Below are 26766 nucleotides of genomic sequence, written 5' to 3'. Positions count from 1 at the left end.
GAGCTTTGAGGACTAACAAGCAGGACTGACCCAAAACAGTTTGCTGTCTGAGGCAAAGGACAAGATGGCACTCCCTTCACATTCCATACACAGAAGCTGACTGGGCTGACAACGGGCTGTTTCTCCAAACTGGTAAAATGATAGCACCCTCCACTGCACTTGAGTCAGAAGGCTACTTTTTAGAGTGGTCAGAACATGTCATGAAGAATACATAGACTTGCCCTCCAAAAGACAGGAATGACTGGGGGGTGGGGAGCACAGGAGGAATAGCCAAGAGGCTGCTGCTTCCCCTCAACATCTGCTACCTGAGGCAGTTGGCTTATGTTGCGTAATGGTAGGGCCAGCCTTGACAAGTATTGATCACAGTTCCAGCCAACAAGGAACTGTAAGCTAACAAACTGAACATCCCTGCCTCAGGATAGTCTACAATTTGGAGGCAGCAGTATGAGAGTCTGGTAAATCTTCCAGTGCTGTTTAGTTTACTATCCTTGCGATAACCTCACACAATAAAGCGTTCTACTAAAAACACAATGAGCCTGTGCATCCAGCCACTTTAGACAACAGTCAACTTAATAAAAGTACTAGACAAGCATTTTAAAGTCACCATGTTGGCTTACCTTAGCACAGCCACTTCATTTCTGAAGGCCTGAAACTGCTCTGGGGTTGGATCTACCACCTTTAATATCTTTACTGCTACGTCTCCTGCAAACATAACACAACAATTGTATCTCAAGCACCATGCCAACATTCTTACAACAATGACAAGCAGTCCACTGATGTCTGTACACAAATTACATGCAGGGAGGAACCAGAGCTTCAGCAGTATGGTCTGCATGCGGAAAAACCCAAAGGCAGACAGTAGGCACCCCCACCCATCCTGATTATCACATGGTAAACCGGGGAACTTTCTAAAGGGTTACACTGAGGCACAGAGGTCTGCTCAAAGGAAAAACATACAACACCCCACAAGGCAGGACCAAGCATTTGAGTACACTAAGTAGTTCTTTGAATCTTGGCCACTATTTCCAAATACCCACTTCCCTTCCACCAATGCAAACGCACCTTATAAGAATAATGGAAGAGCTGTTTATAATTTGTTGTAAACATGATAATGGAAAATATGATGAAATGTGGCTGCTAAAGTTTGCTCAGCATGGCGTGTGCAATGCCACCTCCTGATGGGCAGGACATATGGTCAGCCTTTCTCCCAATTTTGAAACTGGATGAGCATGATTGTAATTTGGTGTACTGGGTTGCTGTTATTTCATTCTGCAACTCTATAAAGTATCTTTTTTTCCTACCTGCTTTTTTTTTGGTGCAACATGTTTTTGTACGTAACAAAAATTCAATAAACACTTGAAGAAGAAAAAATGACAGAGACAATATTTCAAAAAATAAAAATGGAAAAACAAAATTGCAGAGAAGAGAGGGGATTGTTCCTGCAGCTGAGCAGCAATTCCCATCACCACCCCAGTTCCAAAGTTGGAATGAAGGGTTCTCTGCCCCATACATAATTATAGGATCAGTTCTTATCAGATATCTATGAATCAAAAATATTAAACCTGTACACATGGCCAAATGTATATATTTTTTACTATGTTAAACAATTTTAATATTGATATTTTCCAAGAAGAGTGGTAGGAATACTTGATACTTACCATGCCATTTGCCTTTGTAAACAGTCCCAAAAGAGCCTGACCCTACTCTGGTAGAGAGCATAACTTCACTTGCTTCTATTTCCCAATAATAATTTGAGTCTCTCTGTCCACGAGGTCTCTGGAAAGCAAGTAAATATTTACAATACAGACAGCATGGCCTGGAAACCAAGTTTCACAGGTTCAGATTAAAGCTTGCCGCAAGCATGATTAATGATATTTGGAAATAATCTAGATCTGACTACGCAGTACATACACAGTTATAATGTAGACTTAACAAAATGTCAACAGGAAATATGTTTAAGCAAACTAAGGACTGAATGGGCATCTGTATATTTCTAAATCTGTTGTACAGATGGAAAATAATCTATGCCGTAACATCACTCCCAATAACCTATTTTCTATTTAATGACAATCGGATTTCCCTCTTATACAAATGTGATCATATTCTCATCTCCATACTAACAGCCTGTTTCTAATACTTCCTGTGCCAGCAGACAAGAGCTTATCAGCTGTAACAACACAAAGTCAGAAATCGTAATTTTTTTACTGGTTCAAGGGGCTGATGTAAAGATCTAGGTGCTGTATTATGATACTGAGCAGAGTAATATGGAGGCAGGTGCTATTGCAAATTGGAGACTAAGGATGGGGAACCCGTGGCCCTCCATGTTGCTAGACCACAACTCCCATCAGCCTTAGCTGGCACGCCCAATGGTCACAGATGAAGGAAATTGTAGTCTAGCAACATCTGAGAAGGCCCACAGGTTAGGCCACCCCTGCTGGAGAGTTGCGCTGGGTTTGTTTTTAGAATCAGGGTGAAGGCATTAGTGAAGAATGTAAAATAACATTGACAAACACTTGGACTTCTTTTAGAAGCTCACACACTATTCAGCTATGGCAGCAGCATAAAGGGTATGACACAGAATACATGCAAATCATAGCGATACATCCAGCTGCAAGCTTTAATAAATTTGAAAATCACATTGTATACTCTGAGTATCTTCCGGCTGTAAATACTCTGATACATACGATTTTTTTTTCTTGCGAATTACATCCTGCAGCTCTCTCTCTTGGGGCTGGAACTGGTGTTTTAGGCTGCGACCATCCTGTTGGACTTGTATTGTTGGGGCTTCCGGATATAGCTGAGGGTGATGCTTCGCATGTTTGAAGAAAGATGAAAGAGACGCTTACTAACATTAGACAACCCCCATATCAGAAGCAAGAAAAACATGCGGGAACTGGTATGACACCATGTTGTGCAAAGCCTAAGTCCGTTTTACTGCATCAATGATATTCTGTGCTCCAGCTGCATGCTAATTCTAACATGGAAGCACTTTTTAATGTAGAAACGTTCATAATACGAATCATCATAATTCAGTGGCAGAGCACAAGCTTTCCCTGCAGAAGGTTCCAAGTTCAATCCCTGGCATCTCCAGGTAGGACTGGGAAAGACCTCTTGATGGAACTCTGGAAAGCTGCTGCCAGTCAGAGAAGACCACATTAAGCTAGATCGTCTGAATCAACATAAGGCAGCTTCCCAAGTGGCCCTCCCAGTATCCCACATATTATTAAGTGAAACACTCACCAGATTCACTGTGACTACGTATCGCATCCTGAAACAAAAAGAACAGGTATCAACACTTCAGCACAATTGCTCTGGAAGGCGGAATAGAGCAGAAAATTTCTCACTAACGGGAAACTGGCTCAGCAGCTTTAATTGTAGACACCAAACCACCACAACATTTGGAGATGCTGGCCATTTAAAATGCAAGGAAACTTAAGTATGCCTAACTTTTAAAATGAAGTTGTCGAATTAATCGTTGAAGTATTCACAGGAGCATTCAAGTTAACGTTTCATGAAAGGCCACCATTAACCAATCAAGTTAGTGGTGTAACATGTATTTTGCATAACCTACTACATATATAGCAAGTCCAGTTCCATCTGGTCATATTTAAACATAGCGATGAATTGAATCTGTAAAAGTGGAAATCCACACGGCCCCCACTGTACCACTGCTGCAGCTGAGCTCGTTTCTCCTTCTCTCACTGCATGCCACACATGCTACCCTGTGTAAACATGCACAGCTCTGATATAAGGCAATTTTAGAATGGTTCCCATTTGTCCAGCATTATCCAATGCACAGATTGTGTATAGTGGATAGAAAGACACAAAGCAAAATGCAAGGTCAAAAGAAAGGTGAGAAAATAGCCAGAATGCAGTTTTTCTGCCAAAGCTAAACTGGTCTCACCCTGTGAACTGTCTAGAAGTCAAATTGAGCTACTCAGAGCTCTTTGAAGGAAAAGTAGTGTGTAAGCACGTTCAACAAAATAAAAATAATGAGGATTCAGACAGATTTCTAGTCAAGATGGGCAAGATGAAACACTGAATAAAACCACCTGTAGAAGTATAGCTCAGTGAGAATTGCTCATCACCTTTCATTCTAAGGAGGTTCATTTGGAAATGGGCAATTGGGAACAGTTCCTGGAATCCCAAGAATTGCGTGCTCACGCAAGAGAAGTGGGGTGGTGCTTTCTGCTGGCATTTCCTTCTGCCACATAAAATCCTCCTCCAACGGGTCTCCCGACCTTCAGAAGCAGCTCTACAGAGACACAAGTGGCTTCAGCAGGAAGGGAGAAGGATGGGGAAATCCCCACTTTGGATCCCTGCCAGCTAAGCTAAAATGTGGACTTTACAGGAACTTTCATGCACTTGCTGTGGCTTGGATGTGGCCACAAAGGCACAGGCTGTCCTCTGTTTTGTTTTTTAAAAAAACACAATCCAAATCCTGAATTTCTAAGAAGAAGAAAATATTCACTGCATTTCAAAGCTGGGTGTTCCCTCATCCCCCAATTTCAACTTAAATAAAGTACTCATCTCCACCAGGCAAAGTATTTTTGAAGTACTGCTTCTGTGCTCTCTTCTATAATCACAAGCCTTCATTTACTGAAGGCTTGCTTTATATAAAGCTAAACTATTCAGATGTCTGTGTAGCTTCTTGTTGGGAGCACACTATAATCCACCAACCCTAAAAAAGCAGTTTAAAAAATGACATTTCTGAGTTTTTTATAATAAAAATATTCAACCAGCATGCCCACTTATCATTTTAACACACAACCATATCCATGAGAGCAAAGCTAAAAGGAACAGGTTTACTCCAGAAGCTATGGATTTTGCTCTGTACCACTAAAAGCTTCATCTGTGTAGTGCAAGTTCTATTTTGTATTACGAACTCTGGGTTTTAGTACTAGAACTAAACAAACATGCCACACTGGTCTTTCCAAATGCAACTGTTAAGCTACAGTTATTTAACTCACACTAATTTGGCCAACTCTCTTAGCAATCCTGTTAACTGAAGAAAGCAAAGGCATCCAGATAATACCTACTCTTCCCCTTAAACAGAATCGTCTGCACCAGGACCTGGGAGAAGCATTCAGGCTGTTATTCTAATTCAAAGCAATGAGAAATAAGAAAAGAACAGAGGAAGTAGTAAAAAAAAAGTTTTCAGCTGCTAAAAAGGAAAGTAGTAACAACAAGGAAAGAAGACAACTTGAAAGAAAAGAGAGTTAACACATTAGCTATGTGAATGTTATTTTATATAGGAACTGCAGATTAAACCTGATGCAAGAATGCTCTTAAGGTTAGGCAGGCAGACATTCCACCAACCATGAAATATGCTCCAGGGAAAGTTTTCTAAACCATCTCTCCGCATTTTCAAAACTTGATAGTATTCCAGTTCTGCCATAAGTAGACTCACAAGAAAAGAACAGTTCAAGGGGGGCTATGATATTTTAATCTCTACAAGGCAGATGTATAGAGAATCTGATTATACCCGATACTGATCCAAGCAGAGATAATCTAATCAAACGGATCTGCAATTCAACAAGACGCTAGATGCCATTCTATACAAAGGGTTCACTATTCTAGGGTAAAATTCAAAGAGAGAACTCTAGGACTCAGGAGCCTGAGATGCAGCAACAACAACAACCATGGTTTTCTTCTCTCCAACTCAAAACACAATTCCAGGGAAGATTTCCTAGCCTGGCTTGAGATACTAAAGGTATTGCCACTATCAAAAACCTAAACCATGCTAAAAGGTAAGCATTTACATAAGAATCATTGGGAGCCCAAAATAAAGTTCATCCCACTCATCCTATCAAAACATCCAATAAATTAAAGTGGGAGAACAGAAAGCTACGGGCTACAGATTTTATGATTCTTATACATGAGGCAATGAACACCAGAATTCTGCAGCCAGGTAACAAAATTTATACAAATAAAACTATATTTGCATATATAAATCAAATTTGCATATACCCATCTAACTTTGCACAATTTCTTCTACTATCAATGAGAAAGGTCAAAAGCTATCATAAGCACTCAAATCCTTCCCTTGCTCAGCTTCTCACCATTCTGAGTCACTCAGTCAGTATCTGCAGCCTTAAACTCAGTACTTGCTGAATTTCATGTCCTAAACCAGCCTTGCCCTCTAAATGGCCACAGTAGCTGGGGGTTATGAGAGTTGTAGTCAAACAACATCTGGAGGACCATACACTGGTGAAGGCTACTCTGAGCCACTTTCTGAGATATCACACAACTGTGCAATCATGGGATACACATCCCTGATAAAAAGAGTGTTACCACATTACAAAACTTCAGCTGCAAAATGGTGTTTGCTTTCTGGCACACTGAAAGCCAGCTGGACCAACAAGGGAACTCCAATAATGTAAGGTGGCTCTCTAAAAATTCCTGGAAAAGAACTTTACCATGAAAGTTTTAATGGCTCTACCAAGTGATTTTTGTCTTCAAACTAGTGATAAGCTCCAAAGTTCAAAAACAGGGGTAGGGGACAGTTACAGATAGGTAGCCGTGTTGGTCTGCCATAGTCAAAATAAAAAAAATCCTTCCAGTAGCACCTTAAAGACCAACTAAATTAGTTCTTGGTATGAGCTTTCGTGTGCATGCACACAAAAGCTCATACCAAGAACTAACTTAGTTGGTCTTTAAGGTGCTACTGGAAGGATTTTTTTTATTTTGAGGGGTAGGGGACGTTCAGTAATGATGTTTCCCAGCTCAGGAACCCCCAAGCCCATTACAGTTTGGGTCCAGATCTTAAAGTGCTTAGCCTAATACCATCCCTTGTAACGAGCTGCCACTTTCTTTTCTGTTCTGATTTACCAGCAAGCTGGGGCAGAACAGTCTCCATTTAGTGCTCCCATTAGAATTTTAGCACTGCCATGGAAGCATCCCCGGCACAAGGATTCATGGAACTTACTAGGATGACGAAATAAATTTTGAGGAAGGAGGTAAGAGGCAGAGGAGGTGCCTCAGGCTCGTCACACTGGAAGAGCGATGGAGCCTTAAACTGAGGATAAAGCATAGCTTGATTTGGGGTCAGTTTGACTCTGACCTAAATTTGAGTGAGTCTATCCATCACTACTTACAACACCTAATGTGCTACAAGCTATCAAGAACATATTCGTCATGCTGTCACCTACTATCTTGCCATACTGTCTCTGTAGTAGGAGAAGAAAAGCAATATAAAAAGCCAAATGAAAATTACTGCTTATAAAGGGGGGGGGGGGCTGCACACAACTGAACCCTCAAGATCTTGATAGTAAAAAGAAATCTGTTTAAGGAGAGCTGAGTGGATCTTTTGTTCTATTCAGTGAGATACAGTGGTGCCTCGCAAGACGAAAAGAATCCGTTCTGTGATTCTCTTTGTCTAGCGGTTTTTTCGTCTTGCGAAGCAAGCCCATTGACGGATTAGCGGATTAGCGCTATTAGCGGCTTTTAGCGGCTTATCGGATCAGCTGATAAGCGGCTTAGCGGCTTAGAAAAGGGGGGGAGGGGGAAAAACCCGCAGGAACTCGCAAGACATTTTCGTCTTGCGAAGCAAGCCCATAGGAGATTCGTTTTGCAAAGCACCTCCAAAACGGAAACTCTTTTGTCTAGCGAGTTTTCAGTCTTGCGAGGCATTCGTCTTGCGGGGCACCACTGTACTGTAAATTGCTATATTTTGTAGCACAGAAACTCTCTGTTTTAACTGGATTAACTTTGAACAAGCCATACTTTTATGGAAATATTAACTGATTACTAAAGGTGATAGAAACAGAAATAATGACATGTCACTAAGTTGGTCACATATCTGGCTACAAGCATCCTGTTCTCTGATCCTTCAAATCATAGTAAAGAATTGGTAACAAACTATGGGGAGTTAGAACATCAGCTGAGAACTGCGGTTTGGCAAACTAATGTGTTCTATGAAAACAGGAATGCGGCCATTATAACCTGCAGTAAGTATTAAACCAATATGCAATTCAGAAACAACTGGCTAAATACCCAGAAATAGGAATACCTCAATTATTCGGTTATCCACGGGCATAGTTGTGCTGACCATGTGGACGTTTGGTGTTGATGTAGATCTCTGTCTTTGAGAAAGGGAGCCCTCGGGAGATGGATTTGATGTGCTGAATGTGAAGGCATGAGGTGTAGAATATCTGTGTTGAGAACTAAAGGATGGAAACAAACATTTTTCATTTCTGCTACTAGGAAATGGTGATTCATTGTTAACCATCAGAAAAGCTGTTCTCTAGTAGATATCACTGCTGTAGAGTCTACTTCTCTTGAAATAAAATTAATATATGATCAGATTAGTCTGGTTCAGATGTAGCTATCTCAGTTGAACAAACCAGAGTTTAAATGGACTGGGAACCAAGCATGTATGTGCCCACACTCTTCCATCTCATCCCTCCAGTCATTTCCTCCCACTTCTGCGCCTGACTTTGGCAAAGCTTTCCTGGCTTCTTAAAACAATGATTTCCCATGCACCCAAACTGAGAAACTGTGGTTTAAGAGCTATCTCTAAACCAAAATATCAAACCAGATCAGTTTGTTAAATGTTGTTCAATTTGCCATCATTAAGTGCTATTCCAAATTATTACTAAGAATGCAATTGTAAAGTGAGGAGGCTTCGCAAAATCTCCGCATAATGTTGTCCATCCCATAAGCAGGCACTTAGCTTGCCTTCAGATGTGAGGATGATTATAGGAAAGAATTAGCTATCATTAAATAAACCTATTGGATGAAGGTTTCCCAACTATGGAATGGTTTTGACAAAATACTAACAGGTCTGGTTGTTAAGTCCAAGCACTGAGGTTACCGCACCCTGTCCTGACTTCACACTATCCAACTCCCTGTCTGAATCCTGGCTTCAAGAAAACTTTGGTTTGGTTTGCCCTGGCTCTCCAAACCCAGATTTAAGACCATTGCTTGAAATGGTCTTCCAGTTCTCCTTTAGAAGAGGACCACAGTTCTCCTTTAGAAGAGGACCAAGCTGCTTTTGCACATTGCTACCCAGGCTATTACAGCATACCATTATGAATTTCAGTCGTACCTTGGACGCTGAACGGAATCCGTTCTGGAATTCCGTTTGACTTCCAAAACGTCCGAAAACCAAATCACAGCTTCTGATTGGCTGCAGGAAGCTCCTGCAGCCAATCAGAAGCCGCAGAAGCCCCCTCGGACATTGGGGTTCCAAAAGAACTTTCGCAAACTGGACCATTCACTTTGTAGCGTTCAGGAGCCAAAACGTCCAAGTTCCAGGGTGTTTGAGATCCAAGATACAACTGTGTAGCAAAACACAACAAAAACCAAAGTTCAACTCACTTCACAGGCATCCTGGACACGGACTCCCGCATTCGCCGAGTCGTTAAGGGAGGTAGCGCAGGGATACCAGTATCACCAACATTTGGGTGTGGAAACAATCTGAAATCAAAAGCATGCAGCTGAGCAAAAAAGAAAAAAGTAAGCAGATTTTTACTAAATTCAATAGGCCTTTCTGTTTGAACCAGTGCATTTATTCTAATTTTAAAATAGCTGCATTTTTATTTTTTTTAAGGTTAAAAATAACTCTTACAAGAGTTGCCGGATGTTGCTCCAGTCCACACACATGGTAGGAACTTTTGTGCTGCAGTGTTCATGGAATTTATAACCGCAGGTTTGACACCGGAATCCATTTAGTAAAAACTTCTGGCAGATGTCACAGTATGCAAGCTTTAGAAAGGTCTTCCGTGCCTGGAAAATAAATTTCGTATCTAAGTTTGTATGAGGTAGCCAATTTATGAAGCTTTTTACATATTTGTTCCAAATTGCTTGTTACCACATTATCATTAAATATTTCACATTTTACCACTGGAATTAACTTTTATGAATAAAGCTATAGCTTTAAACATGCTTTGCTCAAAATATACTGTCTCACAAACAGCCAGTATTAATATATTTTAGTTTTCAAAACACAGGTGATTTCAGCAGAAACTTTTTTTTGGGGGGGGGGAAGAATTCAGATTATTCACATTTTCAGAAATTGCTTTATTTTCACTTGCAACCATATACATTAGATTAGACTAGAAAGGAACCAAAACCTGGCATTTGGGTAAGTTTAAACGAGCAGCTTTTGTAGCCACAGTGTTATTTGATCAGAGAACTACATTTATAGTTCAAGTCCATAGAAGCAGAAAGCGCACTCAATCTCCTAATCAAAACTCACCTTCTCCATGAAAACTGTTCCTTAACCCCTTAGTTCTCCCTCCCAATTTAGACAGTAGAGGCAAGTGCATTCGCTCACAGTGTTACTCTTGCTCTCCTCCCCTCTCATTATATTCCATAGTAGACCACTTCATATGTCATGGGCAAACCAAACTATATCTTGCTGTAAACAAGCAAATATGCTGGTGTATGCTGCTCAACTCTACTCAGCCGTCCTGCAGGAAACAGCCCCCGGCACTAGTTTAGTGTTACGTATGAACCAGCACTTATGCTTTATTTATCCCTCTTGCGGTTTGTTTAGAGAGGGGCAAAACACACAGCACTAAAAAAGCGCTGTGCTTTGTTTCCTTCTGACTTGGGGAAGGGAGGAGCAGGACAGGCATGCTTTGAACAGCATGCACTAGCGTGTTTGCTCATTCACAGTACAGTCACAGTTAGGTTTACCATGATGTGTGAACCAGGCCAAGAAAGGAGATGCTTTTAGTCTTGACCTCCAAGCATTTGGATTCCTGATCTCAGAAGAATACCTCAGTGTCTACTGCCACAGGGGCAACAAAAGAACAAGCTAAAGGATGTTAACTGAGGCAGTCTTTGCCAACCCAATGCCCTCTGTATGTTTTGGACTACCATTTCCATCATCAATGGCCATGCTGGCTAATGGGATTTTGTCAAAAAAAAATTTTGGAGGGGACTAGGTTGGGGAAGACAATGCCCTAAGGGTCTGGACTGCTTTTAAAAACATCGTTGATTTTCTGCCAAGATTGGAAAGGTAAGAACACTTAGATATATTGCAACACTTGCTTTGTGTGCTGTTTTGAGGTCAAATTATTATGAAACCTTTTGAGCACTACTGCTGTATAATTTCTTATAGTCTTGTCAGCTGTACTCCCATGAGGTATTTCCAAATATTTTGTACATACAAAAGAGATCAACATACAAAATTGTGTGTCGTAAGTGGAACATGATCCAGGAAATCCACTTGCAATTCCTCTCCAATCAAGGATGCAGCATCCGTACCCCAATCCAGCCGTGCTTTTTTACTGAAAAGGTGGGGAGAGAATATGCGGAATGAATTCAATTTTCAAAGTGTATGAGAACAAAAAAGCTACCGTATTTTGCGCCCCATAAGACGCTCCGGCCCATAAGACGCACCTAGTTTTTTGGGGGGGAAATAAAGGGAAAAAATTATTTCCCCCCCAGGCGCGGGGCTGGGGCAGCCCGAGCTTCCCCCGACCCCAGCCCCCAAACAGGCAGCTCTCTGCAAGCCGTGGGAGCCCAGCGGTGGTTCCCGCTGCTTGAGGAGAGATCCGCGAAGCCTGCACGTGCTGGGATCAGCGCGTGCAGGCTTCGGGATGCCTGCAACTCTCCCCAAGCAGTGGGAACGTTCCCGCTGCTTGGGGAGAGATCCGCGAAGCCTGCGCGTGCTGGGATCAGCGCGCGCAGGCTTCGGGATGCCTGCAACTCTCCCCAAGCAGTGGGAACGTTCCCGCTGCTTGGGGAGAGATCCGCGAAGCCTGCGCGTGCTGGGATCAGCGCGCGCAGGCTTCGGGATGCCTGCAACTCTCCCCAAGCAGTGGGAACGTTCCCGCTGCTTGGGGAGAGATCCGCGAAGCCTGCGCGTGCTGGGATCAGCGCGCGCAGGCTTCGGGATGCCTGCAACTCTCCCCAAGCAGTGGGAACGTTCCCGCTGCTTGGGGAGAGATCCGCGAAGCCTGCGCGTGCTGGGATCAGCGCGCGCAGGCTTCGGGATGCCTGCAACTCTCCCCAAGCAGTGGGAACGTTCCCGCTGCTTGGGGAGAGATCCGCGAAGCCTGCACGTGCTGGGATCAGCGCTTGCAGGCTTCGGGATGCCGGCAACTCTCCCCAAGCAGTGGGAACGTTCCCGCTGCTTGGGGAGAGATCCGCGAAGCCTGCACCTGCTGGGATCAGCGCTTGCAGGCTTTGGGATGCCTGCAACTCTCCCCAAGCAGTGGGAACGTTCCCGCTGCTTGGGGAGAGATCCGCGAAGCCTGCACGTGCTGGGATCAGCGCTTGCAGGCTTCGGGATGCCGGCAACTCTCCCCAAGCAGTGGGAATGTTCCCGCTGCTTGGGGAGAGATCCGCGAAGCCTGCACGTGCTGGGATCAGCGCTTGCAGGCTTCGGGATGCCTGCAACTCTCCCCAAGCAGTGGGAACGTTCCCGCTGCTTGGGGAGAGATCCGCGAAGCCTGCGCGTGCTGGGATCAGCGCGCGCAGGCTTCGGGATGCCTGCAACTCTCCCCAAGCAGTGGGAACGTTCCCGCTGCTTGGGGAGAGATCCGCGAAGCCTGCACGTGCTGGGATCAGCGCTTGCAGGCTTCGGGATGCCGGCAACTCTCCCCAAGCAGTGGGAACGTTCCCGCTGCTTGGGGAGAGATCCGCGAAGCCTGCACCTGCTGGGATCAGCGCTTGCAGGCTTCGGGATGCCTGCAACTCTCCCCAAGCAGTGGGAACGTTCCCGCTGCTTGGGGAGAGATCCGCGAAGCCTGCACGTGCTGGGATCAGCGCTTGCAGGCTTCGGGATGCCTGCAACTCTCCCCAAGCAGTGGGAACGTTCCCGCTGCTTGGGGAGAGATCCGCGAAGCCTGCACGTGCTGGGATCAGCGCTTGCAGGCTTCGGGATGCCGGCAACTCTCCCCAAGCAGTGGGAACGTTCCCGCTGCTTGAGGAGAGGTCCGCGAAGCCTGGAGAGCGAGAGGGGTCGGTGCGCACCTACCGCTCTCGCTCTCCAGGCTTCAGCGAAAGCCTGCATTCGCCCCATAAGACGCACCCACATTTCCCCTTCATTTTTGGAGGGGGAAAAGTGCGTCTTATAGGGCGAAAAATACGGTACCAGTTTTTAAACTTTTAACCAATAGTCTCGAAACCAAATCGCTTAAAAGTTTGGAGCTACCTGAAATGTGTGTGAACACACACTAGTTTAATAAGTGGCAACATTCAAAATAAAAGAAAGACGTAGATACCAAAATTTTAATGGCGGCCTTAATGATATGGAAGTTGTATAATGGATTTGAGCCCTAAAGTTGTCTGAAATTAACAGATTCAAGGGCAAAAATAAAATCTCACAAATAATTGATCCAGGACTGTGGCTTAACACAGCGTTCTATACCAGCCATCAGTAGTGTGAAGTCAATTATGTTACCTTCACTCCCTCAACTTGTTAAAGAATCATTTGGTACTTAAAAACAGTAGACCCCTGGCCCTATAAAAAGCGCATTAAGTCTTATACCGCCCTTTGTCCATAAATTTCAGGGCGGTTCACAGGATAAAATGAGATTATCCAAACTGAAATTTATATTCGAGCAGATAAAACTTTCCAACATTTTAGCTAAACCTAAAAAGATAACACTCTACAAGTATCATATAAAAATAGCTACATCTATGAACTGAAGAAAATTCTAGCTTTATTTCCTTCAAAGTTCAGAATAAGCAAAACAATTGATTTCACTTAGAATAAGCAAAACAATAATTGATTTCACTTAGGACAATGCAGCCACTTTAAATTCTTTGCATTCCCGCTGACTTCAATAGAACAGTTAAGCTTATACTGAATTCTCTCCATTTGAATCTATGCAACACCAACTTTGGTTGGTGTGCCCTTTGTGATTTTGTACTGTTTGAATCACTAAACATTATAAATGTGAAGCAAACAAAATACAGGGAACACTATGGGAAGGAACTGCTTGAATGGTTTCATAAAACGTAGTATTTCAATTCTTACCCTTTGTGTTCATTAAGTAATCTAAAAACAGCACAGCATTCCGGCTGCAGGCCTCTGACTTTGAGTGCTTTCATGAGACAATCATGAAGGGTCATTCCATTACGCACATTCACCTGTTAAAAAAGTAGTAGTTTTAATTCTGAAACATTTTCATTCTTCAGTAATGGAGTACGAATTACAGTGCTGTTATCAAACACTGGATGACTACAATTACACAATACTATCATAACTGAAAATTGCCATTATGGAGTTTTACACTTGTAATGCTGCTAATTCTGTAATCAAAAACTGAAGCGAAGGGATATCAGCTCCGCCCATGGAATGATGCATAACAGCAACAATCGGGGGGAAAGAAAGACATAACATCTTACAAGGACAGGAAGAAACATCATGGACTGAATAATTGCCACACACAGGAAAGAACAATGATATAGTTTTAGTTCCTCACATGAAGCTTTAGTAATCATTTAATGTGTCAACACGAATAGAAGTTATTAATATTGCAGTTGTTGTGTAAGGGATGACTATTATGTCCAGAATATAACTGAAACTATTAAGATTTTAGAACACAGAAATAAAGAAAATTAGGAAGTCAACAAATCTAGAACACGGGGGGCCACCTTAATTAAATAAGGTAATTTAGTATTTGAATTGTTGGTTATGATAATTGTATTATAAATTGGCATTGTTATAATGAGGCTATTATTGGAATGTAATTGAAAACTAATAAACGTTTATTATAAAAAAAATGAACAAAGGGAATCAAGTCTCCAACACTTCTTCACTGAAGATTCAACCCACATTTTCCTTGTTTGCCTAAGGCTGCTGTCTTAAAACCTAACACCTGGAAGTAAACCCCACTGACATCCACAGGACTTCATTCAGAGCAGATGTAAATAGGATTGCACTGTAGACATGAATGGCATTGCCTAAAACAATTAGTCAGTTTTTTAGTGTCACAGCTGCACAGGCACTAGCCATGGTTAGTTACTGCTAACAAGTGTTCCCATTGGCTGAAACACTGAATAAGTGGGAACCATGGTAAGCCAACAAGGAAGAATGTTAGGGGCTGGGATTGGGAGTGAATCTGCTCCTACTAGTTTAATCTTGATGAAGAAATCAGCAGCACTGTATCTGCACTGTAAACGCTCACCCGGTAGACATATGCAACGTTCAGGAGGAAAGTGAGCAGAATGACAAAGGCTGAATTCTCCCACTCTATATCTAGCAAAGAAATCAAGCAGACTACCAAAAGGGGAGTTCCCTTCCTATGCACTAAGCATAGAAATGCAGCAGGCTGCTGGAGAAGGGGGAGGGGAGTCAGAGCTCTCCATCCATCCTCTGCTAGTAGGCCACTAAATATTCTGCAGACTAATAATTTTTGTGGGCTTATTTACAAGGCCGGTGAAAGCAGTACCTTTAAGCAAGGACAGACAGTCATATGATAGGCTTATCGAAACGTCTGACAGAATCCAATCTAGGCCTGCTGCAATTAACCTGAGCTGATGTAACTTGTGTTGCTGACATTTAACAATCTGCATATTGATTTTACGATTTTAATACAACTTTGCAAGCCTTTGGGATATACTTATAAATCACTTTAAAGTCAGAAGCAAAAATAAAACCAAGATGCTTTTTCTGGCTAACACTGCTTTAGTATCCAAAATAATTCATCAGCAGAGGGCCTATTCATAAGAGACAGGATCGCATATTCATTGAAGTGATACAAATCTCATTGCTCTTCCCAAAATTATGCATGTGTATATTGGGTCAACATGCTGAACAAAACATCACTGTATCCATCCTGAAGCATCTACATTTAAACATTATTAGCCTACTGGGGCACTGGAATGTTTATGCACTGGGGGGGGGGGGACAGCCAATCTTTCACCTTGCACAAAACAAGAAACAGACTCACCACTGTGCGTTGCTTGTTAGGCAAGAAAACACGAATGGTATTGCTTGTCTTGGAAGAATCTGAAAGTTTCCCATCATCAGATGCTCTACGCTGATAGCTGTACTGCTGGACAATAGTAGGTGAAATACAGTTGGATCCATTGAAGACAGAATCCTTTAATCCAATTCCATCAGTTAGAGCCTTCCAAGCCCCATGAATGTGGTCCATTGAAGCAGTCGAAGCAGTAAAACCTTTTAAAAGAAGCACAAACACATTCTGAAAACAAGTCTTCTTAAGTGCAAAACTCAAAACAGTTAGATTGTTCAACTATAAATGAAACATTTGTGGTACTCGGGTATAGGCCAATGAATTATAATTTGTACAATCAAGGGCAAGAAAACCTTGTCAACAGCTATGCTGATTTTTCTTTTGTGAGTGTTCATATGTACAGATATACCGTATTTTTCGTCCTATAGGGCGCACCGGCCCATAGGACGCACCTCGTTTTTGGGGGGGAAATGAATAAAAAAAAATTATTTTCCCCCCCTCCGCCCTGGCTGCCGCCCCAAGCCTTGCGCTCACCTGCCCGAAGCACGGGGCACCCTCCGAAGGGCTCCCAGTGCTTCGGGCGACATGCTGCCGCCCCAAGCCTCGCGCACCCGGCAGGACCTCCTGCTGGGCGTGCGAGGCTTGCAGACACTCGCCCAAAGCACGGGGAGCCCTCCGGAGGGCTCCCTGTGCTTCGGGCGACAGGCTGCCGCCCCAAGCCTCGCGCACCGGGCGGGACCTCCTGCCGAGCGCGCAAGGCTTGCAGACACTCGCCCGAAGCACGGGGAGCCCTCCGGAGGGCTCCCTGTGCTTCGGGCGACAGGCTGCCGCCCCAAGCCTCGCGCACCCGGCGGGACCTCCTGCCGGGCGCACAAGGCTTGCGGACACTCGCGGGGGCTGCAGGCTGCTGCCCGCAAGCCTTGTGAGCCCGTGGGAACTCCCACCGGGCTTGCAAAGCTTGCGGATAGCTTCCTGAAGCCTGGAGAGCGAGAGGGGTTGGTGCGCACCGATGCCTCTCGCTCTCCAGGCTTCAGCGAAAGCCTGCATTCGCCCCATAGGACGCACACACATTTCCCCTTCATTTTTGGAGGGGAAAAAGTGCGTCCTATGGGGCGAAAAATACGGTACACCTAAATTTCTGCAACCGCATGCTGTGTCCATCAGTAAGGAAAACTGTGCGATGCATGTGACACAGTACAGATTCTTAGACTCTGCACATTAGAAGCCTTCACTCACTGAACAGCTAAAGGGATCCCAATCCCAAGACAATGTAACTTTCTCTAACCCTCCATAGAATCAAACTGTATGTTGATATACAGATATGTATATGAGAGTTAAATATCAATTTAATATGTTTTATTTTAATTAATGTAAACTACTTTTTCTCCCAGAAGTCTGCATTTAGCAGTACCAAGAGACACTGATTCACGACTACATTGTTAGCGAATTTACATATTTGTTTAGAATCTCAATTACAGTGGATCCTCTGGATACGGATTTGTTCCAGGGGTCCATGTGCACCCTGAAAAATCCGTAACCAGAGGCGCCGCTTCTGCTCACACACAAGCGGCAAAACCCAGAAAAATACTTCCGGGTTTGCCGCTTTTACAACCCAAAGATTACGTATCCAGAGAGGTACGTAACCCCGAGGGTCCACTGTATAGCTCTATTCAAGTGCTACTTGCATAAAGGGGTGGTCATGCAATCAAGGTGTAGCAGGGCCACACTACTGGCCAACCCTAGAGGTCACAGGGCTTCACTCAGCCCCACCTGTTATCCTCACATTAGGTGTGGATATCTGCAGGTGGAAATCCTACATATGTAGATGTACACACCTAATGAATAGACAACAGGGGAAGCTAACCAACTTCAGAAGAGGGAACTGTGCTTTCACTTTAGTGTGTGAGCACACCTTCATATCAATAGCATACAAAAGGGGTTCATATGTAGAGTGTCTATGTACAATTTGATTGCAAATTTAGTAGGCCATCAAATATGTTTAGATTGTGGACCTACACGCTTACAAGTTTAATAAGCCCATTGAACATAATGGGAATTACTTCGGTGCAAATATGCATAGGATTGAGCTGCCAGTTGACTAATTACTGTATTTAAGTAAGCCTGCATATAAAAATTTCAGGATACTTATCCTTTTTCTGATACTGGTCTAATACGATTTACAACTTAACAGAAGTTTCCATTTACTGTCAGAAAATTATTGTATATTTTCTTTTCCAGTCCCTAATACAGTAACATAGTAGAATCAAACCAGGCTAAAAGGAAAAAGAGCCTTTATCCCTCAACTGCACCAATCAAAAATGGGTCCTGATGTTTAATTGGTTAAAGCTGAAGTTGATTAATCAACTGATTAAAAATATTTAAGCTAGCAGTAACATTTAGATTTCCTTCCCACTATTTAAAGGGTGAGAAATAAATCATTTAATTGTATTACCGCAACCTATAGGTTAAAATTGAGGCACAATTATTTCCCAAGGTCACACAATCAATTACATGGTTGATCTGGGATTTGTCAAACATTTTGTATCAGATTCCAACTGACTTATATTGGAAAATTTGGAGGAAATTTTCCATTCCAAAATGCACATACCTGTCCAGAATTACATAAACAAACCCATGAGGGATCCCTATCATGAGCAGAGAAAATGCAGCAGAAGAATGCAGGCAAAGGGATACAGTTGGAAGGAAAAGAGGTAGTGATCTGTAGGAAATCTGAAGTGTAGTTCAGAGTTGTTGGTAAAGTTAGTATTTAGAACTCATATTGCACATTTCAAGGATTCCAAGTGCATCAGATACAATAAGCCATTAACTACCTGCATAAGAAACATACCAAAAAAGAGACATCTCAAGGTGCTAATAAACAGTTATAAGTTGTTCAGGCTAGGATAAATCTTAATTAACTTCTTGAGAAGTGGTGTCTCTCTTTCATTTGGTAGATGCTTCCTTGTATTGTTTACTTCCATAGAGCAACCAAGTTCCTGTGACATCAGAGCCAGATAAGTGCAGTTCAAAAACTCCCTACAAACCAGAACTGAATCCAGGCACACAAGAAGAGGGCAAATTGGAGGGGAAGACATGCTTGGGCTCAAACATCTTTCATGCACTAAGAAACCAGTTGGCTGAAGCAGTCTATGGAGACAGTTTTCTTGTCCAATCAGATTTTAAAGCTACTAAACAGGCACTTAATTAGAAAAGATTCAAGACGAAAGCAGCTATGCAAAATTTCCCATTGCCATGTTGCCACTAATGTTCCTTGCAATTCAATTCTCAGAAGTGTTTGCAGATCAAGGAACTTGTAAATTTAGATCAGGGTTCAGGAATTTGTGGCCCTCCAGATGCTGCTGAACTATATCTCCCATCATTCCTCACCACTGGGCATGCAGGCCGGGGCTGATGGAAGCTGAGTCTAACATCATCTGGAGGGCCACAGGTTTCCCACTTCTAATCTAGATCCTGCACATATCTGCAAATTGTGTTTACTGGAATAGAAAACCAACTAGGTGTGTTTGTTGCCCTTGCCAGTGTCAACATTTCTACAGGTCAAAAAAGTGAACAACAAACAGTAGTGCTTTGAACTGCAGGCTCTGACCACTTTCCTTATCAGGGTCAGAAACACAGGTAGAATATTATCAATGTTCAAATGTCAACTTATTACTACAACATGTGAAGGTATCAACTCTATTTGTCTCTTGCTACCTTGTTTGTTTGGTAGATTCACATTCCATCCTTCTTTTAAGGCACTCACAGTGACATACATGGCTCTCCCCTAATTTTATAGTTCTCAACAACTCTCTGAAGAAAGTTACAGATAGGTAGCCGTGTTGGTCTGCCATAGTCAAAATAAAAAAAATCCTTCCAGTAGCACCTTAAAGACCAACTAAGTTAGTTCTTGGTATGAGCTTTCGTGTGCATGCACACTTCTTCAGATACACATCTCTGAAGAAAGGTAGGCTTAGATTCAATGACCATCTCAAGGCCATCATCCAATGAAAGGGGATTTAAACCCAAATCTCTCTGGCCCTAGTCTTGAAACTCTAACCACTAAATCATATTGTACCATTAATATTCCAAACATAATTCCAGGGCTCCCTTCATATATGGGAATATTTCAATTCAATCTCAAAAGCCTAGCAGGCAGAGGGAGGAACTTGCTGAAGGCCAACCATTTAGCTTCATGGCTGTGCTGGCTCATTCAAATGTAAGAATATCCAGCTCAAATCCTGATTGATATAAAACCACTGGCCTAGGATTCAGAGTTGCCCTTCCTTCATGAAAGGGCCTTTGATGCAGCAGACGTTCCCGCGGACAGAAAGAGGAGGTGGCAATTTTCACGAATACCCTTCCCACATACAACCCTCCCACACTAATCCAGAGGGTTCCCCAACCAGCCAGAACAAATTGGGGGTGGGGGAATCCATGCAAGACAAATAAGCAAAAAAATGCCTCACTTTTCTTACATGATCTCTGAATTGAATCCACTGTGTGGCTTTTGGAGAAATAACTCATAGTCTAACTATCCTCAATGGGCTGTTGGGAGGTTAAAACGGTATTCTGAGTCCCTAAACGGGAGCATATGACACAAATGTAACAAAACACAGCTGAACAGAGATTTCACCTCCCTACTTGAAACACAACATACTCTGGATTAATTTAGCGATTACTCATCCATAACACCAGTTTAAAATGGAGTCTGATATGCTATTTTTTAATACAACAGAATAACCAAGCAAACAGTTGGAATAACTTAAAGTAATGACAAGACAAAGAGTTAGCTGTAGTACTTTGTGAATCCTAAAATATTATTTTTGTTGTAACTGTGATGTTTAGCTTATTTTTTAGTAGTTTTGTTAACAAGCGTTTCATAGATGCTAATTGTTTTGATGATTTGTAATTGTTTTACTAGTTTGTTATTTATTCTGTTTGATTTCTGCTACATTTATGATGTTCTATTATGTTACTGTTATTTATTGATTGTAAGTCGCTTTGGAATTAATCTGAATGAAAAGTGGCAGAGAAATATAATCAAGTATAAGTCTCAGACATAGTGACAGGAAAGCACTGACTGCTGGGCCAAATTCAATCTATTACAGACCGCAATCCACTGATAGTTTTCTTCATTTGCCCACCTAAGTTCTACTCAAGAGTAAACCCATTGAAATTTTGTCAACTAAATGAACATGCGCCAGAGACACTGTATTTTCAAGTGGTGGTCCCTGATCTATGAAACTCCCACACAAGGGATATGAGTTGGCACCATCAGTTCTAGCCTTCAAAATGTTCTTCAGTTCTTCTCTCTTAAATGGCCTTCAACCAAGATTATTTTATATAGTTGGTGCTGGCTTTTAAATTATTGGGGGTTTTTATTTATGGGTTTTGATTTTACATTGTGTAACCAGTTTCATACGGTGTCATACTGGAATTGTAATTTTCTTGTGTTTTATGTTCCGTAAGCCACCTTCAGTGGACTCTGTCCTGAAATGCAGCCGAAATATATCCAAAATAAATAAAGCAGACAGCAAGAACAGAAGGTCAAAAGAAGAGGGGCAGCTACTTTCTCACTCATGTAATCTTGACTCTTTTCCCCACAGTACTGCAAACAGAGGAAGGAAGTAGATTAGCACAGCGAGTTATTGCTAGACAATTGGCATCTATAATTCCTTCCCCAATGCCAATTCTCAACCCTCCATGTCAGAAACTGTACCAAGGAAAGAAAAGTAAGATTAATCCATGCCAAGGGAGAAGCAGCAGCTGCAGCAGCTACTGTGTGAGGAGGGTGCTTGAGAACAAACTCACACTGAGAGTATGACACTTGGTTCTCCATCAACCCTACCCCTTTACCCTGAGAAGCCAACCTACCAAACTAGTTGTAGAGCAGGACTCCAATGTATTAAGAATCCAGAGTCTACTCCTTTCACTTAAGAGTTTTCACCTCAGGCAGGCTCCTGTCAGTATGCACTTGGGAGACTGGTAGTTCTTTTCAACTCTGCATTTAAAAAAGTTAGATAAGGTCAATGTTGAGTCTTGCAAATACACATGAGTTAAGTGAGCACAATGAACCGAGCCCAGGCAACAGTCCCCATAAGAAGTCATGCAAGTTCTGGAAAAAAGTCATTGTAGCCAGTATGGAGGCAGTTCTTTGATCATTGCAATCTATAAAACTATGGCCATCTACAAGCATCAAATCTGCAATTTTCCTAAGACAAAAGCATGTCTTAAAATGTTCAATCCTGGCACGCTGTCTTGTTTCAAACTTCCTGTAGACTACTAGTTTGGTTGCATTATGCAAAAGAAACTATTTCTCTTTTACAGTTCTTTGTGTACACCAGAAGTTCCTTGCCACCTTTTCCTTTGCTACATTATTTCTGGTTGTCATTTTTGTATGATGATATGCCATAATGCCATATATAGGAGATATTCCCTTTAAACTGCTACTGATATTACTAGCACTTCCAAGCAACCATGGGCAGGACTGGGATAAAAATTTAGCTATAAGTGTAAGAATTGTTCCATGAGGGCATCTACTGAGCAGAGTAAGAAACATTTTATTGAGGAAGAATTATCCAGATCATTAATTACTACATCACAAATAAATTCACTCAGTAGCTAAATATAAAATAAACTAAATTCTGTAATATTTTTATAGGCAGAAATTCAAACTTGGCCAATTTAAACTAAAAAAAATTATTTTTGTCATGTGTATTTTATGTTTTCCGTTCGAAGCTTTAAAAATGTTTAAAAGAAAGAAGCAAAAATGACCCAAGAGAACCTGACATGCATTAACAAAAAGACACCTTTGATTAGGCAAGGGAGAAAACAAAGCATCCTGTCTTCCTCAGGTATATAAATATGCGATAACCACACATTCAAATATGAAATATTTTCAGCCCTCCTTTTTTCTCATGTGCCAAAAGAAAACTCACAGCACTTGCTCAACTCCATAATATGCCAATTAAACACTCCAAATTAAGACAAATGGTTGAGGAGTGCCCCATGGCCTGGACGGCAGGAACAAGGATCACTGCGCTAAACCCAAAATTTTAAACCTAAACAAACTTGTAAACAGAGCCGAATAATGAACTAACATTTTGTTAAGCCTCAAAATTATGCACTTTACACATAAAATATACACCACACACAATACACCTAACTGTAATCCGATGGCTCTTTTAGAACAGAAAAACCTCCAATACGCATATGGGGGGAAACCAAAGCAGGAAAAATATCAGGAAGGAGAGAAGTGGAACAAAGACAAAGTTAAACACTACTGCCACTTTTCTGCTCCTGATCATTCTTTGAAAAAGAAAAGGAGTTCTGTCATACTTGCATGTAGTTTGGGGAAACATGCAGATCTTCACTGGTTTAACTCTAACTGCAACACCTACAAGCTAATTTAAAAGATTTGTGGGGAAACTTATGTGTGTATGTCACTGAGGTGACAGCTAGCAATTCTACAGTGGGGTCTACATTCTAAAATACAACAAATATATTTCCCTAAAAGCTGTACAGAACTCTTATAGCAAACTTAGTCTCTGTGTGTGTGTGTGTGTGTGTGTGTGTGTGTGTGTGTACACACACACACATATGTGTGAATTTTTGAAAGATGATAAACATTGCGGCTTGCAAACAAACTATAAACAGAAGTATAAATAATAACTAGTGGGAAGAAGTATACATTTTATCCTACACACTCACACACACCCCTAATAAAACCATCCCACCTTTTCTTGAGAGGTAAAGGTAGCTAACAAACAAAATCACTAAAATGAACAGATTTAAATGTAGCAGGCAGTCTAATGAAATCCTATGATATTATTATTACTACTACTACTACTACTACAATTTGTATACAGAGGTACCATGGGTTACGAACTTAATTCATTCTGGAAGTCCGTTCTTAAAACAACCCAAAGCGTCCTTAACTCGAGGCACGCATTCCCTACATAGGCTTCCTGAGGCCCCGGAAGCAGATTGCATTCATATCCCGGGGCAAAGTTCACAACCCGGGACATCTACTTCCACGTTTGTGGAGTTCGTAACCCAAAGTGTTCGTAAGCAGGACTGTTCATAACCCGAGGTACCACTGTACCACCCTTCATCCATAGATCTCAGGGCAGTTCACAATATATAATTACAACATAAAAAGTACAAAAACATAATAGCATAGGGTTTTAAAATGTGAAAGGTTTACTGTTACACAGTGGGGGAGGCACACTTACACAGAGAGAGAGAATTAAAGAAGGTGTGGAAAACAGGACATTATACAACAAGATAGTTAGCTGAGCAACAAAACTCCTCTCTCCATTCCCTACACCTTCCCAAATTTGCTCCAGAGGGTTGGGGAAACCCCTGAACAGATTTTGGAGTAATGTAGGAGAGAGAGGGGAAGTTCTGTGCTAACAGAACTACTTCATTGGATACTGGCTGTATAGCTCAAAGATCACATATAAACTAATATTGTATATTTTCTTGTAACCCCTGCATGTCAAAGCATAACCCAATAATTGTACTAAATTTTTAAACTCTCCTTCTTATGAAGATGGCAGCACATGATAACAGTTGAAAATCCAACACATGCAAAAAGTCTGAGTTCCTTTTCAACCCTCACTATATTCAACAGCTAACAAATGTTTCACAACTGAGGTAATAATTCCAGATTAAGGGCTGGAGTACACATTACGCTTTGCCACTGGGATGCTGCCAAAACCATCATCCTGCTCATAACATAGAGAAATACTTACTGTGTGGACCTCCGCGATCATGTTATGAATTTCCATGCTCCTGTTTTCAGCAGCATCACTGCCATGGCAAACGTAGTTATGTGCTCCAGCCCTAAGAACACCAAATGCAATATGTCCATCATAACTAGGCTCACACCAGATACATTAAATTCATATACTATAGATAATATTCTGAAAATATACAAGTTGGCTATATTCTTTAGCACATAATTCTCAATTGCCCTTCTTGGCACATACAAAGCAGCCAACTTTCCTGTTATGGACTCATGTTCAATGACAATATTTGCTAATCATCAGCACATAATGAAACACAGCTTAATTTTGATGTATATGTATGAGCTTAAGCTTCATTAAGAGTGAAACGGGGAGGTTACCTCTATATGCATTTTTTTTAATATACACATTTAGTTTCTAGATTCTAGGCAGCTCCATTTAACTGAGATCTTTGATATATGTTAAGATGTTATATCAAGAAGCTTGAAATAAATTTGCTCAGCTCTGGGGTTGAAATGTGCCACAAGGCTTCCAAAACCAAACACAGCTAGACTTACCATTTCCCACCTGAATCCTGATCAGACACACTTTTGGAAGATTCAAGGCCTGTATAGTGTAGTGGGGAACCAGATATTTTGGACTCCACCCCACCCCCCATTACATATTGTATTGTCTTTTCAGTGACTACTGAAGACCCTCGTTTTTTCTAACAAGTCCTTTTAAGAGGAGATTTGTATCCACAGACTGTATCTGCATTAGATTCGAATTGTTTTCATATATGATTTGTTGAGAAAATATTTTTATGGATGAAATTGGTTTGTTTGCTTTCATCGCTGATGGGATTCCAGTCATAACGGTCAGTAATAGTCAATCAGAGCCAACGTACATAGCGATTAGGGTTGAACTAGGACCTGGGAGACCAGGGCTCAAATCCCCACTCATCTATGAAGCTCAATGAGTGACCTTGAGTCAGTTACAATCGCTCAGCGAGGTTGCTGTGAGGATAAAATGGAGAAGGGAGAATCATGTACAACACCTTGAGCTCCTTGAAAGAATGGTGGGATTGTAAAAGTAATAATATAAAAATATTCACAGTCTAAGCGGATAAAAGTTAGCATCACTCAAGCTGAGCCAAAGACAAAACATCCACACTGCCAAAGTGATGACAGATGCCTTAGTCACCTATTTGTAGGCTTTCAAAGCAGATTTTAATAGATGCATAAATTAGCATGTCCAGAAGAAGTCTGGAGAAATCCTTTAAAATCCTCACTGTATACACATACCAACTATTCAGAAATGAAGGCCTGTATTTTAAATGTGTTTTTTCTATAGAGAAAAGAATTGGTCTCAGTGGACAGATTTAAATATAATTCAGAGGTGCTATACTGTAGAAGCCTTTCAGCATATCCACCACATTTAACATCCAATACTACACTGGAAAACTTGTATAACTGAATGTTTTAATTTCCAAATAATGTAGTCATGTAAATATTTTAATTAGATTACTATTTCTGCCATAAAATTATGACCATTCATGTCAACTTACAATGAAATTCTAAACATGCTAGACTGCAAGTTCCCCTCAGTTATACCGCCTTCATTATGTACATGTATAGATTTTGGATTAGTTACTACTGAGCTAGCTATAATATATTTAGGGTTCAGAGGCATTTATCTTTCCAAATCAGAATGAAAGGTTCCACAGGTGCTCTAACCCTGTATTAATATTTTTTTCTATATCATGTTATTGTAATAGTAGCAATCGTAATATTGCTAGAAACATATTGGGTTGCATCCTGTGAACAGAACTCTGTTCAAAGGACACTTCCACTTAGGCGGAGGTGGGGAGAGGTAATTTTCACTGGTTCCTCCTTTCCGCAGGAGTGGAAGAATGAGGGACCAGAACAGCATGGGAGGTGGAATGGTGGGGAGATGGCAGGCTGCAGGAGAAATCAGATAAAATTGCCTTCCTTCTCTTCACCCTGCATAACCCTCCTGCTGGATCTTAGTCCCAAATCTGGATCCCTCTCATGATACTTATAAGGTGTGAAAGAGCCCTTGTTAGCAATAACAATAAGGAAATGAATGGGTCAACTTCATTGTAAATGCTACATGGAATGGCCTTTGCATCT

At 41.7% G+C, this 26766-nt stretch overlaps 1 protein-coding gene across 15 annotated transcripts in view; it reads right to left on the bottom strand.

Annotated features, from left to right (window-relative positions):
* RAF1 (Raf-1 proto-oncogene, serine/threonine kinase) overlaps positions 1-26766 on the bottom strand; it is a 69020-nt gene that overhangs the window by 8445 nt on the left and 33809 nt on the right. For 5 of the 15 annotated variants that reach the window (XM_081176459.1, XM_081176451.1, XM_081176454.1 and 2 more), the window contains 13 exons: positions 24641-24731; positions 21759-21885; positions 15858-16087; positions 13940-14052; positions 11138-11240; positions 9572-9729; positions 9322-9420; positions 8012-8165; positions 5040-5099; positions 3241-3268; positions 2685-2809; positions 1659-1776; positions 618-702 (listed from right to left, as the gene is read on the bottom strand). In XM_081176459.1, coding sequence (XP_081032585.1) covers positions 618-702; positions 1659-1776; positions 2685-2809; positions 3241-3268; positions 5040-5099; positions 8012-8165; positions 9322-9420; positions 9572-9729; positions 11138-11240; positions 13940-14052; positions 15858-16064 — 1250 coding nt within the window. In that variant the 5' untranslated portion in view covers positions 16065-16087; positions 21759-21885; positions 24641-24731. The remainder of the gene's footprint in view (positions 1-617; positions 703-1658; positions 1777-2684; positions 2810-3240; positions 3269-5039; positions 5100-8011; positions 8166-9321; positions 9421-9571; positions 9730-11137; positions 11241-13939; positions 14053-15857; positions 16088-21758; positions 21886-24640; positions 24732-26766) is intronic. The other 10 variants (XM_081176453.1, XM_081176465.1, XM_081176452.1 and 7 more) reach the window with 4 other exon arrangements.

This window comes from Podarcis bocagei, assembly GCF_964188305.1.
Source record: "Podarcis bocagei genome assembly, chromosome: 2".
In the NCBI taxonomy this organism is placed as follows: Eukaryota; Metazoa; Chordata; class Lepidosauria; order Squamata; family Lacertidae; genus Podarcis; species Podarcis bocagei.
This window is presented reverse-complemented; position numbering and strand designations above follow the sequence as displayed.